The sequence below is a fragment of the Pseudorca crassidens genome, chromosome 11 (genome assembly GCF_039906515.1).
Source record: "Pseudorca crassidens isolate mPseCra1 chromosome 11, mPseCra1.hap1, whole genome shotgun sequence".
NCBI classification, from domain to species: Eukaryota; Metazoa; Chordata; class Mammalia; order Artiodactyla; family Delphinidae; genus Pseudorca; species Pseudorca crassidens.
In genome coordinates this window covers 5,928,342-5,947,031 of record NC_090306.1, presented here as the reverse complement: position 1 = coordinate 5,947,031, position 18,690 = coordinate 5,928,342, and the positions used below count along the sequence as shown (strand labels likewise).

Here is an 18,690-nt window from a genome sequence, read left to right as displayed (position 1 = left end):
ATCCCTGTAAGAAAAGTTATTTAATATTCTGCTTCTGTTTAAACCCCGATGAGTATACCCTCATTTACTCATGCACTAGGCAATAGGTGCTAGGTGCTGAGGGTGTAGCAGGGAATAAAACAAAGTCTGGGCCACCGGGGACCTCATGTTTACTACTGTATCCTCAAGACACATCACATTGCTGCAAGAAAGAGTCCCGGGCTAGGCTCCAGTGTTGATGTGTGAACAACGGTGAGATCTTGGATCAAAATCCCTTCATCCCTCCATGCCCTCACTAGTAAAGTAGGGAGACCAACCTTCCCACCTGCTTCTCATGTACGCACAGAGCAAAGAGCAGGTGAAAAACATTTGAAAAAATAAGCAGCTCTAAAAAAAATGTAGGGAAGCAAAACCCCAGAACCAGTTTGGGATGTTGTCATCATCTTTTATTATGTATCAAATTGTCTTTAACATAAGTTACAACCTGATTAAACTTGATAGACATTTTTTATCTATTTAAAGACACACACAAAAATCTCTTTATATACAATATCTTTTGCCTAGAGCCTAGCAAATATAGTACCTTTCAATGCAGGATTTCTGCTTAACATAATAAGCAAAAACAAATGACCAAAAAAATATAAACCAGAGCAAACCCAAATCCCTTAACTACAAATATCAATATTGAATAAAGCATTAAAAACACAAACGTAGAATAACTTTTTTGTTTAGAAATGCAGAACGAATACTAAAGTTAGTGGCAAAGAAAAACAAAAAAAAAAACCACACACACAAAACAACACGGAACCCCGAGAAAATAACCAACAGTCTTCAGGGGTGACCTTTCCTGCTCGCGGCTGCAGCGCTGCCTCTAGACCATCTCTCGGTTCCTGCGGATGGCGCAGCACAGGATCATGCTGAAGATCATGCCGAATATCTGGAAAACAGGAAGGGGTGTGAGCAAGTATGTGGCTGTGCTGCGGGAAGGCGGAGGGAGAGGGGAAGACAGGAGACACGCCGGCCGCTACAAATGACAAGGGGAAGGCGCCCACGAGGCCAAATGAGGTAAAGGGTGTGAAGCAGGAGAAATGTAAGTAAGACAGTGGAGGGACTGCTGACCGGGGGATTCTGAGTCTGCAGCCGTCGGCCGCTGCAGGCCGCACAAGCCAGCTCCCTGGGAACTCTCAAGGTGAGCGTTCTTAAATTGAATGCTCCAACGCCAGCTATTCCCGTAGTGTCTACAGGCCAATACTTTCACTTCCCTCTTTGCGTACGTCTGTGTTTTCTATTCTAGTTTTAAAGGTATTGTCATGCCTTTTACTGAAAGCTACTTCAAGCCTTTCCTAGATGCAGAGGAGGGGTGTCAATTACCACTAAGACAGGAAGCGATTCTCTCTCTGGGGGGGTCTTTGCAAGGGGCAGAGGAAGGCTGTGTCCCCTACAGAGTCCCATCACTCCCTTGTGGGGGAAGACGGGTGACCCCAGGGAAGCTGGCTGGCCCCTGGTGGCTTCTGGGGGCTCCTGACATGAGAGTAGACTGTTGGAAGCTTTCAGTCTCCTCCTGGTTTTCCACCTTGGGGTGTCCTTCTGACCACAGTGGGAGGGGAGACAGTTCACATCCATGTTGCTTTTACTGAACTACTTTCGTGGGGCAGAGAAAAGCAGGTGCATGGTGAGAACATGTTCTTAAGATGATCCCGGGATCACTAACAGGTCTGGGTGGTCTAGGTCCTTGCTGTCCCAAGTGTGGTCTGTGGACCAGACACGGCGGAATCACCTCATATTTATCCCTGCACCTTGATGGTTACGGGAATGGGTTCTGGAGACATAGTGAGTTCAAATCCCAGACGCTTCACTCCTGACCTCAGAGACTCTGATCAATGGACTCAACCTCTCTGTCTCTCCGCGCCCGAGTCTGTGAAATGGGGATATGAATAGTTCCCGAGTCTGTGAAATGGGGATATGAATAGTTCCCACTTCGTGGATACGGCGAGGCGTACATCAGTTGATAAATTAGTTGATTAGCTAAAGCAGTGCCTGGCCAGAGCAAGGGCTTAATCAATCTTAATTACTAAGGTTCCCTCCCCATGCCTCCCGGCACTCACCATCACCACGGCAATCCCGATGCCCACAGCGCCGATGATGTGGAATTTGTTTTGGAAGACCTCTTTGATGGCCTCAGGGCAGGACTTGGGGGGGCAAACCAAGACACAGGTCATACACGGTCCTGCTCCAGGCTCCCCCCTACCCCCCACGGCACCCATCTCATACCCGGAGCGCTGGTGGTCCCAGAGCAAGGGCTGGGGACTGGCTGGTGGATGGAAAGGAGAACCAGGAGAGAGATGGGAGGTGGGTCCCCAAAATTTGAGCAAGAAATCAGGGAGGGAAGAGGGATGAGCCCTTGCTTTGGGGTCCATGTCTTATGTGGCCATAGGGTTACCTCCTATTATTCTGAAGTTTGGACATTGGCTCTAGCTCACAACCATGGGCTGCTCACAAGTCTATAAAGCAGGAGTCCAGGCCTGGGAGCATCGCCCGTGCACGACGGCTGGAGGGCCCCATCGTTGCAGGGAGCTAGAACACTTTGTTATTTCCCTGGCCTTTGTTTTGCTGCCCTTGAGGAAACAGAGGCCCAGGGCAGGGGAGAAAGGAGATGGCCACCTTGGGTCCTTCCCAGGGGGAAGAGGTGTTTAGGAAGCACTGGGATGCTGTCCTCCCAGATCCAGGGAGCTGAATGCAAGTCCACTTTGGCAGGATTTGCCCAGAGCATCTGGGCCGGGCACAAGGGTCTTGCCCGTAAGCTTACCTTCGTCGTGAGGTTGTCGAGTATGTCCTTTTTGGGGCAGATGTCTGAGATAAATTGTTCTACTCCCCCAGTCAAACCACAGCAGTCCAACTGCAGAGGGAAGGACAGGGATGGGGGTGGGAGAGATAAATAAAGAGGACTGAAATAGAGATGCACACATGTTCTGAAGAAAGGCAAGGAGAAGGGCAGCGTCTTAGCGAAGCCGGTGTACCGCGTAGTGGATGGCTTTCAGCGTCTCCCGCTGGGGCTCGTCCTTGTTTTTCAGCTTGTTGTAGGTGTCCCTGTAAAATTCCTGGACTTCCTTGATCACCTGGGATGCACAGACAAGAGAGGAGCAGAGATGGCTTCTTTATGAACGAACGAACGTCACCTGTTCCGTCTTGTTCACGTGCAGCCACAAGTTCCCGGAGCGGACAAGCCACTGGACTAGGACCTCCCCGCCTCGGGGCCTCCGGGGTCCCCCCTCATCTCCTCCCACATCCTCTAGGAACCGCTCCAGCCATTTCCCCTTCTTTTTGCACCTTTGGTTGGTCCCTTCAGCCCCACTTGGCTCCTTCCCTTCTACCTAGAAACAAAATTAAATTGCCTCAATCTAAGGAACTAAAAACAAAAAGCCTACTCCTGATTCGGCTAGTTTTTCAGGCTTCCATCTTTTTTCCTTCACTCAGAGACTGGGTGACTTTTGGCAAATTACCAAACCTCTCTGTACATGAGTTTCTGCGTACGTAGAATGGAGATCATAATAGTCCCCACCTCAGAGGTTATGGCGAGGATTTAAAGGTGATATTGCATTAAGCCTGTAGCTATCGTTTTATAATACGAAGGAAGTAGCGTTATGCTTCTGCACCGGGTGCATCCGGGTTTAAGAATGCCTGTAGGGCTTCCCTGGTGGCTCAGTGGTTGGGAGTCTGCCTGCCGATGCAGGGGACACGGGTTCGTGCCCTGGTCCGGGAAGATCCCACATGCCGCGGAGCGGCTGGGCCCATGAGCCATGGCCACTGAGCCTGCGCGTCCGGAGCCTGTGCTCCGCAACGGGAGAGGCCACAACAGTGAGAGGCCCACGTACCACACACACACACACACAAAAGCCAGTATCCAGGGTCTCTCTTCTTTGGCCCCTCCTGCTAAAACATGACAAGACAGCCCTTCCTGAGACACTGTTCTGATGCAGCCCACCCTGGTCCCCCACTGAGCCCACCCTCAGCTGTGCTCAGACCCTTTCTTTGCCGGGAAGGTCCAGCGTCCACCAGCTTTCCTCCTGAAATCCTCTCTCTCCTTCCGGGTTTAGGTTAACACCCCTCTCTCTCCGTGAAGCCAGAAGAGAGTCCCCTTCCCCACGCCGGCTTTCAAATCCCACGGGGCTTCTGATTATAAATGGCTTCTGAGACACTAGTCAAATGCATGTCTTTCTCCCACACTAGGGGCCACAGCTCCTTGGGGTGGGGACCACCACCCACGCATCTCTGGCCCCCGGCGAGTGGGGTGCAGCCCTTGGCTGGTGGTGGCACGGACTTAGAGATGAGGGGAGGGACCAGGGGTGGGTGTGGTGGGTCCGGGCCAGACGAAGCCACATTTCCCTAAGTCGTGTTCCAGAGAAGTTGAGGGGAGGGCTGCTGAGGTGTGAGGGGCAGACACACTGACCCAACAATACTACCCGAACACCCACTCCGTGCCAGCGACGTCCAGGGCACGGGAAGCAGTGGCCGGCACTCACCCGCCCAGGGTAGTGTGAACACTCGCATTCCCTTCCCTGGGGAGCTCCCCTCAGAGGCACGTCTGATGGCTGAAGGCCAAAGGCCGAAGCAAGGGACCAGCTGGGACACCCTTCCACCGCCATCACCCCATCCCCTAACTCCCAAGAGACCTTACGGGAAAGACCTACCTCATCCTTGTGGGAGTATCCCCAGATGGCCGCAGCGATTTCAATGGCAAATATCACCAAGAGGAAGCCAAAGAACTGGAAGGGAAAGGGCTGGAGTGAGGCACAGTCCCAGCCGGCCGGCTGGAACGAGCATCTGGGGACCCGGGCTCTGGGGGTGGGAAGGGATGCCTGGAAGGGACGGGAGGGGGTCCACAGAACTACCAGCGCCCTGCCAAGGCCAGGAGGGGAAAGCCGCAGGAGGAGAGAGTGGCACAGACCCCAGAACTGATATTTCTAAGGTGTCAGCGAAGAGTCAGCGATGAAACACCCTCACCTGCTCACAAAAACCAGAGATTTGAGGAAAGAAGGAGGTGAATACAACCCAGAGTTTGAGGAAAATTGTAACAAATTTTGAAACAAGAAGGGGAGGCGAAGGTACCTGTGGATTCAGGGAAAGAAAGCAAACGTGGTCCTCGACAAAGGGAAAAACAAAGTCCTGGCATTTAGTTGCCTAAGGGAAGTGATGAGACAGAGGCTCCAGAAAGGAAGAGGGGCAGCGTGTCATCCCGGGGCCGGGGATGGGGGCAATGAGATGGGCACCCGCTCTGCCCCGTCCCGCCCCCTGGTCTGTGGGATCTCGGGTGGGCACCCTGGGACACCAGGGGCTGTGGGCACAGAGGGGACACTCACCAATCCCAGCATGCACTGGGACTCCTGCACAGCCCCACAGCAGCCCAGGAAACCCACCAGCATCATGAGGGCGCCGGCTCCAATCAGAATGTAAACTCCTGAGGGCACAGGGCAGAGGACAGGACAAGGAGCTGTTAGCGGGGACGTGTAGGTGCTTCCTGATCTCGTTCCCTCTCCGCATCCTTACTGCCCCCGTCAAGGGCACAAGAGGCCCAAACAGCCTCCTCCCACCTGTCTCTCCTCTGGGACCCACCCATCAAGCCCCCATTCCCACCTTACCCTCAGCCCTCCTGGAAGATGCCCACTGCCCCCGCCCTAGGACACAGAACATCCACGGGAGCCCCAGATTCTACTCAGGACGGACCGGTCCAGTCTGCACCCGTCTCCAGCTGGATGGACCCACTCCCGCTAGTTAAATCAGACTCTCCAAACTTGGGCTAACGTCCTGAGGCTCTGACAAACCTCCTGCTGGCCTCTACCTGACACAAGAGGCGAGGAGAGCAAGGCTTCAGCAGGAAGGGGCTGTGCACACGCAGACACCCACGCTCTGGGCGGGCCAGCTCTGCCATATCCCCAGAGGGGATGCCTTCCCGCCCTGCTGCCTGGTGGCAGCCAGGCCTGCACACTTAGCAACGTCCGAGGGCACGAGAACCCTGCTCTAGTGCAAAGAACAGCCTGGGTGTCAGAAGACCCTTGTTCTGGTCCCAACTCTGCTACTAACTGCTGTGTGACCTTGGGTAAGATTACAATTTCCTTATTTCCTTAACAGTAAAATGAGGAGTTGGTTGCTAGAAAATTTCAAAAGATCCCTTACAGCACACCAGTGAGATCTTACAGCTGCAATTCAGTTACACCAGGTTGAGTGGAAAGGATCCTCCTTGCTAGAGGGAAGGTGAGTGACAAGGTTTCTAAACACTCAGTTGGGGTGTCCAGTGCAGAAAGGGTGGTGAAGGGCTATGAGTTCCACAACTCTGGCCTGGGACAGGGGGACACAGTGGGACACAGCCCCGGCCCTAGTCATTCCACACTCCCCCAGGGAATGCCCAGAGGGGCCCATCGTTCAGTTATATTCCTGAGAAGCACAGCTGACCTGCAGTGACCACCCCCTTCCCCGGTTCCCTCCGCCAGCCCCCAGAGGCCCCGGGAAAACTGGCAAAGAAGTCCTAGGCCTCCCTGGCATCTGTCCACTGCTGGGAGGAGCCTCCTGTCACACGTCGAGAGCCCCAAATGCCTGGGTTTGAAAGCCGGCTCTGTGACCCTGGGAAGGCCACTTGTCTCTCTGTGTAACTGTCTTCCATCTGCAAACTGGGGACAGGATAAATGCCCACCGCAAGGATTGCTGTGAGGATTAGGCCATACGCTCCAAACGTCCACAACAAGTGGTAGCTGCTGCTAATCCTTCTAACTTGAATTTAAAAAATTTTCATCTTTTATTAAGGTATAGTTGACGTACAGTCAGCTACTGTCAATCTTCACAGTACGAAGGATGGACGACAGTTGGGAATAATCACGGTTGTGATGCCGAATTTCACAGACGTGCTGCTCCCTCCCTGCTGTCCCCTCGCTGGGAGCAGGGAGACCTCCCTAAAGCAGGCATGCTTCGCCACAATGCACAACAGGACGCTGCGACGAGAACCCCGGCAGGTGTCACAGTGATTTCACCGTCCCACATCCGTACCCTCCTCCCAGGCCGGAGCTGTGTAGGCAGCAAACCTCGCAGCGGCCCGTGGCTGAGACGCCCGGGCAGCACAGCGAGGGGCGCACACAAGGGAGCGTTTGTCCTCTGCCCGTCCCCTCCCCACATCTGTCGTGATGTCAAGTCACGTGGCCTTGCTGGCAAACCCCGATGAATATGGGTATTGTTCCCGTGCACGCCCGGCCCAGACTGGGCAAGGGGACAAATGCAGCTTGTCTTGGAGTCAAGTCCCATCCTCCGAGGCCGTCCACTCCATGGGGCCACAGGCTGGACTTGGGGAGGCAGGTCCGCCCCGCCCACACAGGGCCACTGCAGGAGAAGGGGCAGCGCTTTCGGGTCTGGGCTCTGACTCGGGGACCCCAGTGAGCGGTAACACGGCCCCCGTTTCTCCCCGTCTCCTCATCTCTCCCCACTGGGGCAAGACAACAAAGGATGAGGTCCCTCCTTTGAGCTCCATCGCAGGGCTGAGTGGGGATGACCACACAGACGCGCTCTCTCTCCATCCGGATCCCAGCCTGGCCGGGCGGCCCTGGCAGAAGGCAGAGGAGTCAGGGTGGCGGCAACAGAGAGCCATTAAAGGAAAACGCATTTCCCACGCAGAGAGAACCTTCTCCTCATGGGCCTGTCGGTTAATAGTAAATATTCAATCTTGGTTGGGCTCAGCAGATGAAGATTTTAGGTCCAAGCGTCTTGGTTTTCAATCTTGCTCGGACAGCTGCTAGATCTGGGGTGTCTTGGCGTCACCCTCTCCATCCAGTGGGGGATGACGATGAGCAATTCCCTGGTGGCTGTTCATGGGGATTTTGGACGGCAGCCGTCAAGCCATAGGGCGGCTCAGCTATGAGGTGCAACCCCAGAAGCCTTCCATCCCCTGCAGGCTGAGGGCTGCCGCTTCAAAGGGCCGTCCCGGGCTTCCCCTTGGACAGGCTCCGCCCGGTCTGCACCCCAAGCCTGTGAGCAGGGGCTGGCGGTGATAAATGACAAAGCATTCCCCTTTATAAAACAAGTGGATGTTAGCTTTCAGTCTGACTCATGGAAAAAGTTACGTGTCACGGAGCCTTCTCTGGGATTTTACTGTATTCACTTGCTTAAGGGCTGTTTGTTCTGCTTTCTTCAGGCTGACATTACAGGCCTACTCCAAAAAAATAAATAAATAAATAAAAGCTTCTAGTGAAGCAGTAGCATCTGCTGTGTCCTTTACACAAAAGCCTTTTTCCACCTGTTGATTGGGACTCTCGGCCTGGGGAAGGCAGGGGACACGTCAGCCTCCCGTCACCACCCCCATCCCATCTTGCAAACAGTGCTCCCCACACGTTCGTGTGCAGAACAAACTCCGGCCGAGCCTCTGGCCTCCACTTGCTGAGAACAGTTTACTGTCTCCAAATAAGTCAAGCAGGGGTTCCGAGGAACCCTAGGTCTGCTCCCCGATGGCTCTCTCCCTGTCCCCGTCCAGCCCACTGATGGCTGGACCAAGGACTGAAGAAGGGCTGCTGGGCTGGGACCGAGAAGAAGTTCCCCAATTCGTCTGCAGCCTGGGATTATGGATACAGTTGACGGCCTGAATCTCCAGGGCCCGAACTGTAGAGAAGGCCCATATAAGGCTGTCAGCCGTTCTGGATCCACTAGAGACTGTTCTGAACGTTGTCCAGTTTCTTCCCTCGCTTCTCTGCCTGATTATGCATTCGTTCTCTACTTTGAAAGCTGTGGCCCTGCTGGAGAAAAGACACCCCTGGGTCCTTCAGGTTTCCTGAAGGGTCAGCTGCACGGCCAGGCTGGCCTGCGGGTTGCCCTGCAGATGGTCTGTACCCAAGTGCAAGGGACGGTCACCCATGATGTCAGGAAGAGCAGCCGGGACGGAGCTGGCACCCTCTGCTGGAAGAGGGGCTGTGGGTCAATGCAAAGGCTGATGTCACAGCCCGAGGGGGAAGGGGACACAGAGAACGAAGCCTCCTTGGCCCTTTGCCCGGCTGTGACAATTATTCAGTTGCCCAAAGCACTCAGCGAAGCGTGGGGCCCAGCCAGGCCCAAGTGGTCAGTCGCTGACTGTGTTCTACGTGATGTCACTTGCATCACCCTCCAAGCCCTGGGCTTCTGCCAGCAGAATGAAGTCTTCAAAGCCGAGCCCTTTCCCAGGAAGGGGGTCCAGTGCAGAGGGTTTGTATCTGTCTATGAGAGCTCAGGGGGCAGTGGCCACTTATCCCTCAGTAGGGGTTTTGCTGTGTCTCTTTGGGACGTGCCTTTGGACCAGCTCCTGGCCACCTCAGGTAGGACCACAGGCCATCAGAAGGACGCCGCAATGACCAGGGGACCTGAGTCCTGGGAGATTCCTGGAGGCAGGCCTGGCCCCTCTGGCTGTATGCTTGTCACTCTCCTGCCACCTGCCTGACTTTCCTACCTGTCACCTGCTGGGCTGCTGGTGCCGGGGTCCTGTCTCCCCCAACCACAATTGAGGCAAAGTCAAAAGGCCTAGGGAGGGACTTCCCTGGCGGTCCAGCCAGTGGTTGGTACTCTATGCTTTCACTGCCGAGGGCCCAGGTTCAATCCCTGGTCGGGGAACTAAGAGCCCATAAGCCACAAGGCCAAAAAAATAAAAAATAAAAAAGAGTGGATATATGTATAACGGACTCACTTTGCTGTACACCTGAAACTAACACAACATTGTAAATCAACTATACTCCAATAAAAAAAAAATACACAGAATGAGCCAGAGTCCTAGATAACAAAACAGAAACTGGTCGTTGGAAGCGACCAGAGGTATGGAGTCAGGCACCGCAGAGCATGGGGAGGCCGGGGACTCGCTCTAGGACAATGCCACCTGCTTGCACACGTCTGCTCCCAGATCTGCTCTCCCTGCAGAGGGTCCCCAGCTCCCTGTTGTGACGTGACGTGGAGAGCTCAAGGCCTGTCCTCAGCCCCTGACCCTACCCTGCAGTCCCACTGCCCCAGCTCACAGAGTGGCATTCCAGGCCTGCCGAGGCTGCCAAAAACCTCACAAAAGAATGCTGTAGCTAAAACAAGTCAGGGCCCTATGGAAACCTGCTCCCTAAAAACTCTGTGTGTGTAGTTTTCAATGTACTTTTTTTTTTTTAAACTTTATTTATTTATTTTTGGCTGCATTGGGTCTTCATTGCTGCGCACAGGCTTTCTCTAGTTGCGGCGGGGGCTACTTTCTCTAGTTGCGGCGGGGGCTACTCTTCGTTGCGGTGCGCGGGCTTCTCATTGCGGTGGCTTCTCTTGTTGCGGAGCACAGGGTCTAGGCGCGCGGGCTAGTTGTGGCATGTGGCTCAGTAGTTGTGGCTCACGGGCTTAGTTGCTCCGTAGCATGTGGGATCTTCCCAGACCAGGGCTCGAACCCGCGTCCCCTGCATTGGCATGTGGATTCTTAACCACTGCGCCACCAGGGAAGGGTGTGTGTGTGTAGTTTTTAAAAAATGTATGCTGTGCTTTTCTTTCCCTTACTTTCTTTCTGACAATTGGGAGACACTCCCTAAAAAACCCCAACTAACAGCACCACCAAAAAGAGACGAAGGCAGGGAAACCATCCCCAGACCCAGGCGCCTGCGGGGACACCAGCTGGAGGCTGGCCCTGGGAGGCGGGAGGGGGTCATGCACCACTGGCCACCACGTTCTTCCTGAAGGTCTGGGTGATAACGCTCTTCAGACTGTTTGCTCCGTCTTTTTTTAAAAATAACTTCTTTGGTGGGTGGAAAGGAAATGACCAAACTTACAGTTTGAGCCTGATGACATGACAGCATCCTCCTAAAAATAGGGGGCCACTTTTGTTTCTTGCAAATGAAGTGGTTCCTATCCCCCAACCAGGCGAGGGGAGAGCCGAGAGGATCTGTGAGCTGACTCAGAAACCAGGGAACTGCCTCAGACAGGCCCCGGCCCTCCCACTCCTGTTAGAGATGCTTACACGGCAATATGCTGGTGAAAGGGACAGAACGATGCTAGAAGAAGATGCCGTGTGCAGAAAGAAACCTGCTAAATCTATTTATCTTCAAACTGGAAGCCTTTGCCCTAAAACAAAATCACTTTAGAAAACAGATAAGACTTAACATGCATGGCCTGTGTCCCAGCGCAGGGGTCTGAGGGGCTGGTGTCTCCTCTAGTCTCTCGTATTAATCTGAATGTTATCCAGGAGGCAGGTCCTCTGGGTCTCTGAGCCCCTATCTGAACCGTGGGGGAGATGCTCCCTCTCCTTCCCCTGGCTCTGTGGGTCCCCAGGACAAAGTTTTTTAAATTAAAGAAATGAACCAGGCTTCTTAGACATAAAATTCAGAGAGAAGTTCAGAGACAAGAACAGAGGTTCTGAAACCCTCCAGGGTGGCAGCGGCTTTGGCGGAGCTAACTTCACATCAGAGAATGGTCCCAATGCCAGGCTCGGTCAGCTTGGAAAAAGACACCACATCAGTTAAATGCAAATGCGTGGGCACAACTACACAAAAGCCCAGCTGGAAAAGGACCCGACTGGCAATGCAGCTGGAGCAAAAGTCCTCCCCAGCCCAAGTCCTTGGATCAACGTGGACTCTCCACAGCTGGAGGGAACAGCAAGGTCCCCCACTCACCTGTGTAGAAGCTGGAGTTATTATTATTCTCTTGCTCGAAGATGCTCTTGGTCTGCGAGTCGAATCGGAGCCATAGTCCGATGGCAAGGACCGCGATCCCGGCAAGCTGCAAGACACACGGGACATCGGCGTGAGCCCGGCTGTCAGGAAGAGCGCGGTGCCCTAGCTCAGGTGAGCTGCCCTTGGCCTCTGCCCCTCGCCGGGCATCTGGAAGTAGCAGCAGCCAGGTGGGGGTGGGAGCAGGGGGTCGAGCCATTTGCTAAAAATACCAGCCAGTTGGGAATAAACAATTATCTACCAGCAGTACGGGGATGGATACCTCGTGGACAACAGAATATTATACAGCCGTGAAAATGAACCCGCCACAGTTTGTGCAATACTACGAGTGCATCTCACGATGTTAATCAGAAGAAGCAAAAAGCACCGGACACGTACAATACAATTCCATACAGTTAAAAACTCTTGTTTAGGAGGGCATGTATATCATAACAGAAAAAGAAGGAAGTGATGATCATAAAGTCGAGTGAGTGGTGGCCTGTAGGGAGGGCGGGGTTTCTGAGGAGGGAACAGCGTGGGGGTGGGGGGAGGCGGGTCTAGGGCACTGGCGATATTCTAGCTTTGACTTGGGTGGTAGTGGCCCGGATATTCACTTCATAATTATCCTTCACACTGTTTGTGTTTTCTGCACTCCTCTGTATATATACCAGACAATAAAAGAAAAGAAAAAACATCGCCCAACGCGTAGGTACCTCCCTGGGCTGTGAGGGCAGCTGTGATTCCGGACTAAACCGTGCTGCTCAGTGAAACCTACCCACAGCTGGCGCCTCTCTCTTCACACAGGGAAGCCTAACAAGCTGACCCACCCGACTCCAGGCTCAGGTGGACATTTACTTACGGGTGATCCTTGTAAACATTAGACAAGAAATCTCCAGAGGATTGTCCGATCCTACAATTTAGTGAAAAACCCATTTCATAGGTGGGCAAGTTGAGATACTGGACCCTAAAGGGCAGACTCTCCCAGTAAGGAAAGACTGAGGCATCAATCCTGGCCCGTCAGGCACTGCTGAACTTGATGCCAGGGAGGAGGCCCCCTGCCAGGCCCCGCCAGGCCAGCTGAGCTCCCCTCCCCACTGCTGCTGGCCTGTACCAGGGCTTGCTGGGGTGACTCACAGGCTGTGGGTGGTGGCTGGCTGGAGGAGGGTGTGTGGGCTCAGGGCCAGTGCCCAGCCCCAGGTTTCGCTGGCCCACTCTCCTCAACAGAGGCACCCTGTGTCAGAACCCTCCTCCTCAGGGAGCTGGGTTCTTTGCCCCAAGGGCCAGGACAGCCTGCAGCATAGACAGGCCTCTTCTCTGTCTCTGCTTCTCTCCTTTTCCCATGACTTTGCAGCGGGTTTGGACGTGCTGGGTGGAGAGTGGAGACAGCAGCAGTGGGAGGGGCGACCCAAGACTTCACACTGCAGTAGAGTTAAAACCTTGTCTACAGGGAATTCCCTGGCGGTCCAGTGATTAGGACTCTGTGCTTCCACTGCAGGGAGGGCCCAGGTTCAATCCTGGTCGGGGAACTAAGATCCCGCATGCTGCCTGGCGGGGCCAAAAAACCCCCAAAACACTCGTCTACTCCCGTAGAGGTGTCCACAGTGAGGGTCTGGAATTCCTTAGAGTTCTATCGCTTCAGTTCTCCCATCTGGCGAACAGGCGTGGTGAGCTTGGATGCTCTGGTTCAGTCTGGGTTCTCCTGACTCTCAGGACCTCTTAGAACAAGGGCCCAGCTGGGAACTCTCGGTGCACTGGGGACTAAGACCCAAGACCCTGGTCTAGCTCCCCTGGGGTCTTGGAGAGTTATAAGAAAGGAGGTAGCAGTTCCCCTTTCTCCACCCCCAACACAAGCAGGCCCAATCAGATTCCTGGAGAATGGAAGACGGAGGCCATTGGCCTCTTTGGGAATGTGAAAGCATTAGCCTGAAAAGCCTGGAGGCTGGAGCTTCACATGCACTTGCAGGTAATCCTAGACTGCGGTTAGCACTGAGCCACAAGCCCTGGCCTCAGTCTCCCCTCTCGCCCTTATCTTGGCGGGGCTGTCGCTGAGAGCACCTGGGCCTGAGAAAGCCGTGTCCTTTCACGCACGTCCTTTCTGCTCTAGGCTGCCTGCACGTATCCAAGGCTTATCCTCCAGTCATTCTCCCTGTGGATAAAGTTACTCATCCACCCCTTACTTTGCTGGAAAAATTCTTAAACGAGTCACCACAAAAGGAACAAAAACAATCCCATCCGAAAGAACGAAACTACAAAAGATGATGACAGCTCCACTCTGCCCAGAAGCTTGTCAGGTCAGGAGCTGGGTCTCTTTGGGAGTGATCCCATGCACAGGTAACAGCACCCAAACGAAACTTCCAGTTTTAGTCTCGAGGATCCTGAGCCAGTCGTTTACCTTTGACCTGGCCCACACGCACAGGTGGCAAGAAGAACACTGTGTGGAGGACAGTGTCCCAGAAGGTCACCCCGGCCAAGGACAAGGCCAGATACAGGAGAGGAGTCCAGGGTCCTGCCACATCTGGACACCATCCCAGACCTAACATCAGGAGGAAGGAAAAGTGGCTGGCTCTGCAGAAGTGGAAAAAGCATGGGACTTCCCTGGCGGTCCAGTGGTTAAGACTCTGCGCTACCACTGCAGGGGGCGCAGGTTCGATCCCTGGTTGGGGAACCGACATGCCACGTGGTGCGGCCAAAAAAAAAAAAAGAAGTGGAAAAAGCAGTAATAGATCTCAGTTTCTTATGCCTAAAAACTCACCATGAGTGAGGAGGAAGGTTCAAGAAAACCCAGGAGGAAGGGAGGACAGGGGCGGGACTGGGAGGCTCGGTTCACCAAAATCACAGAGAAATGAGCACTGCTGCCCGTTTTGTTTGAATTACTGAGTTAACTGGCCTGAAGGGACGCTGCCAGCAGCTGCCCCGTTTTCTGTAACGCTATTGGAGAAACCGCTTCAGTTGGCTGGAGGTCACAGGGCCAAGACACCGCTTAACAGTGGCCTTCCCGGGTGTGCAGGCCGTGCTATCCGGGGAGCTCAGAGCACTTCCCAGGAGGGCACACTTTTTGGTGTGCACAAAGGGGTCCCCCAGCCCCCCACCTGGCTCTCGTCCCCAGCTACTTGAGTCCTAGGAGAAACCAAACAGGAATGACCAGAACCACCAAAAAGAGCTTCAACCTTTAAAAAGGGTGCCACTGCAATGTTCACAGCAGCACTATTCACAATAGCCAAGACATGGAAGCAACCCACGTGTCCATCGACAGAGGAATGGATAAAGAAGATGTGGTACATGTACACAGAGGAATATTACTCAGCCAGAAAAAAGAACAAAATAATGCCATTTGCACCAACATGGATGAACCTAGAGATGCTCATACTAAGTGAAGTAAGAAAGAGAAAGACAAATACCATATGATATCACTTATATGTGGAATCTAAAATAGGACACAAATGAACTTATTTACGAAACACAGACAGACACACAGACATAGAAAACCAAAGGGGAAAGGGGACGGGGGAGGGATAAATTAGCAGTTTGGAACTAGTAGATACAAACTACTATATATAAAATAGATAAATGACAAGGTCCTACTGTATAGAACAGGGAACTATATTCAATATCCTGTAATAAACCATGATGGAAAAGAATATGAAAAAGAATATCTATATATGTATAACTGAACCACTTCGCTGTACACCAGAAACTAACACAACACCGTAAATCAACTAGACTTCCATTAAAAAGGGTGTCAGCAAGTTACTGAGGGGCTCCATAGAATAAGGAAATAGGGGTCTGCGGGACCAAGAAGCTGACCGTTCCCTCCAGGGTTAATGAACAGTACGTGGCAGGAATGTCAGCCACACAGGGGCCACGGCTGCAGCCCGCCTCTTACCCATCATGGCAGGACTAGAGTGCGCAGGCCGAGGATGCTCAGACAATTCCCTGCTCAGGGCGTCCCTGAAAGAGGGCAGCGACCTGCCCACCACCACCAACCGGTCTGGTGGGGACAGAAGCAGAAGGTACAGCCCCTCCACTCCCAGCCCCAGGCTCTTCCCAGTCGGCCTGGTTACCGCCTTCCAACAAAAGCCAAAGGGACGCATTCCGCCTTCAGGCCAGGAAAGGTCTTACCCATTTGATCTCAGGGAAAAAGGACAGTTTCCCCATCGTTTTATTGGAGATTTATTTCCTCACACACACACGCTCAGTTTCTTCTTGGAAGATGGGCCAGGAGAAAAACACGAGACAAAACCTAACCATTCTACAAAATACTTGACCAGAATGTCTCAAAACTGTCAGGATCATGAAAAATGAGGACAGAAACTGTCCCAGGCCAGAGGTGACGGAGGAGACAGGACACTCGTCATGTGGTATTGTGGGTGGGATCCTGGAACAGAAAGGGGACTGGGCTGGAAAACCAAGTGAAATCCGAGTAAGTCTAGCTTAGTTAAGAGTAACGTTCCAGTGCTGGTTTCTGAGCTGTTGACAAATGTGCCCTGGGAATATAAGCTGTGAACAAGAAGGGAGACGGGGAGGAGTACAAGGGGACTCTCTGTAGTATCTCTGCAACTTTTCTGTACCTCTAAAGCTGTTCTAAAACTCTGTGTGTGTGCGTGTATGTGTGTAGTGTGTGTGTGTGGTGGGGCCTCTCCTTCAAAGCTTCCTGTCTCCTTCAAGAACCTGCTCCATTGGGCTTCTCTGGTGGTGCAGTGGTTGAGAGTCCGCCTGCCGATGCAGGGGACACGGGTTCGTGCCCCGGTCCGGGAAGATCCCACATGCCGCGGAGCGGCTGGGCCCGTGAGCCATGGCCGCTGAGCCTGCGCGTCCGGAGCCTGTGCTCCGCAACGGGAGAGGCCACAACAGTGAGAGGCTTGCGTACCGCAAAAAAAAAAAAAAAAAAAAAAAAAGAACCTGCTCCATTAATCCACCTCTTTCCTGCCTCTGTTGTCTGTCTCGGCTACTGTTTCACTTTTTTTAAAAAATTTAATTTAATTTATTTTTTATACAGCAGGTTCTTATTAGTTACCTATTTTATACATATTAGTGTATATATGTCAATCCCAATCTCCCAATTCATCCCACCACCCCGCCACTTTCCCCCCTTGGTGTCCATACGTTGTTCTCCACATCTGTGTCTCTATTGCTGCCCTGTAAACCGGTTCATCTGTACCATTTTTCTCGGCTCCACATATATGCGTTAATATACGATATTTGTTTTTCTCTTTCTGACTGACTTCTGCCAACACACATGGGCAGGTCTGTCTATCCTAAAAAAAACCCAGAAAACAAACCGTCTCCTCCTCCAGCTGCACTGCTCCTCCTGGCTGCTCTGCGCTTTAAACCCCGAACCTGTAGCTAAACCACCTCCAAGTCCTCACTCAGTAAGGAGTCCCTGTGGGGCCCCCTGCCCCTCATGTAGCACAGTGGCCATTCCTCTGAAAGGCTCAGACGGCTTGGGCTGTCACCGAGTGTTAAGGCTTCTACTCCATCCTTGTACTTCTGGACCTCTAAGCAGTAACAACATTGAACCCTGCTTCCTTCTCCCCTGCTCCTTAGATGGAATCCCTCAAAGTTTCCCAAATAAGTCTCGTAAATCCCGCCTCAGCTGGAGGGAGCCCCTCCTCCTGGAAGGCTGTCCCGACCACCTAGGCCAGCTGCTTCCCCACCAAGACGTCCTCAGCTTCCTCCCCGCTCCGCACTGGTCCTCCCCAGCATCCTCGCTCCCTCCCTTCCTGTTTACACTCTCCTGGAGGGCAGGATGAGTTCTCGGTCATTTCAGTAGCTCCTCTGCACCCCATCCATACTTGGGACCAAACAGTCATTAGTAAATCATTATTCAATAAGTGAAGGATGACTTCAATGAAAGAGAAGCTCTGAAGCCCATCAGAATTTCCTCTCCTGGGTCCTCTCACCTTGGACAAGCCTTCTTTCCCACTGGCTTGTCATCCAGAACCATCTTCCAACATCTCCCAACAAGGGTCAGAAACTACAAAGAACAACTACTTGCCCAGAATAAATACTGAGAAAGAGCCATGAGGGTATGTGATGAATGTCACAGTGAGATTTAGGGGCACGTCCACATCAAGTCTTTTGGAAAATGAGGGTTTATAAAAAGTCCATGCCCTGCTGTGCTCACCGCCCACCGAAGTCCAGTTAGATGCTCCAATCCTTTTTTTTAATGCATTCATTTTTTATTTAATAATACTTTATTAAAGATGACTAGATATAATTAAATAAAGTAAACCTTTAACATACATAGCTTTGCTTATCATTATACTTTTAACAGCAATATTCAAGTGGTGACGGGTGTTTAATTCTTTCACTCTAAAATATATGTGACCAGACTCCCCTGGTGGTCCAGTGGCTAAGACTCTGTGCTTCCAATGCCCGGGGGCCTGGGTTCGATCCCTGGTAGGGCACTAGGTCCCACATGCCGCAAGTAAAGATCTCCATGCCGCAGCGAAGATCCCGCATGCCACAACTAAGACCCCACGAAGCCAAATAAATAAATATTAAAGAAAAAAAAAATGTGACGTTTTAGATGTCTGGTGATAGGTGTTGAATTCATCACTCTAGAATATCTGTGAATTTATGATTTTGAAGTTTTTCTGGATGACAGATGTTTCAGAATTGGGTGAAAGTCTCAGAAAAAGTCTGAAAAGCATCGCTATAATTTTCCATACAACCTCTAGAGTTCACAGACACTCTGAAACCATTCAGAAAACCCGGAGGGTATGGATTCCACATTGTGAGTACTTGGATAGACCCTCCAAGCCTTGAGGATCACACAGGTAATCCAGTCACCTGGGGCGGGATGCCAGCTTCAGGAGGCGTGAAAGCCCAGCCCCACCCCGGGCGGGCCCAGCTTCCTGTCCTGTCCTCTCCTCTCCCCTGGCTGAAAGCACAACACGCCCAAGGCTCCCTCCCACGCAGAGATGAGGATTTCAGTGAGTCACACCAGACCCATAGGGACAGGCCTAGAAATCTTACACTACAACACACACCCGGGGTTAAAGGAAAGGCCTCCAATTCCAAGGGGCGAATTGAAAACAAATCCTAAGTGCAG

At 52.6% G+C, this 18,690-nt stretch overlaps 1 protein-coding gene across 1 annotated transcript in view; it reads right to left on the bottom strand.

Annotated features, from left to right (window-relative positions):
• Positions 1-403: 403 nt before the first annotated feature.
• The window catches only part of CD9 (CD9 molecule), a 35,630-nt gene continuing 17,343 nt past the window's right edge, over positions 404-18,690 (bottom strand). Inside the window, exons 2-8 of the mRNA XM_067695492.1 lie at positions 11,601-11,706; positions 5,337-5,434; positions 4,668-4,742; positions 2,997-3,095; positions 2,786-2,875; positions 2,085-2,168; positions 404-916 (exon numbers count right to left, since the gene is read on the bottom strand). Of these exons, the coding sequence (XP_067551593.1) occupies positions 851-916; positions 2,085-2,168; positions 2,786-2,875; positions 2,997-3,095; positions 4,668-4,742; positions 5,337-5,434; positions 11,601-11,706 (618 nt within the window). The 3' untranslated portion in view covers positions 404-850. The remainder of the gene's footprint in view (positions 917-2,084; positions 2,169-2,785; positions 2,876-2,996; positions 3,096-4,667; positions 4,743-5,336; positions 5,435-11,600; positions 11,707-18,690) is intronic.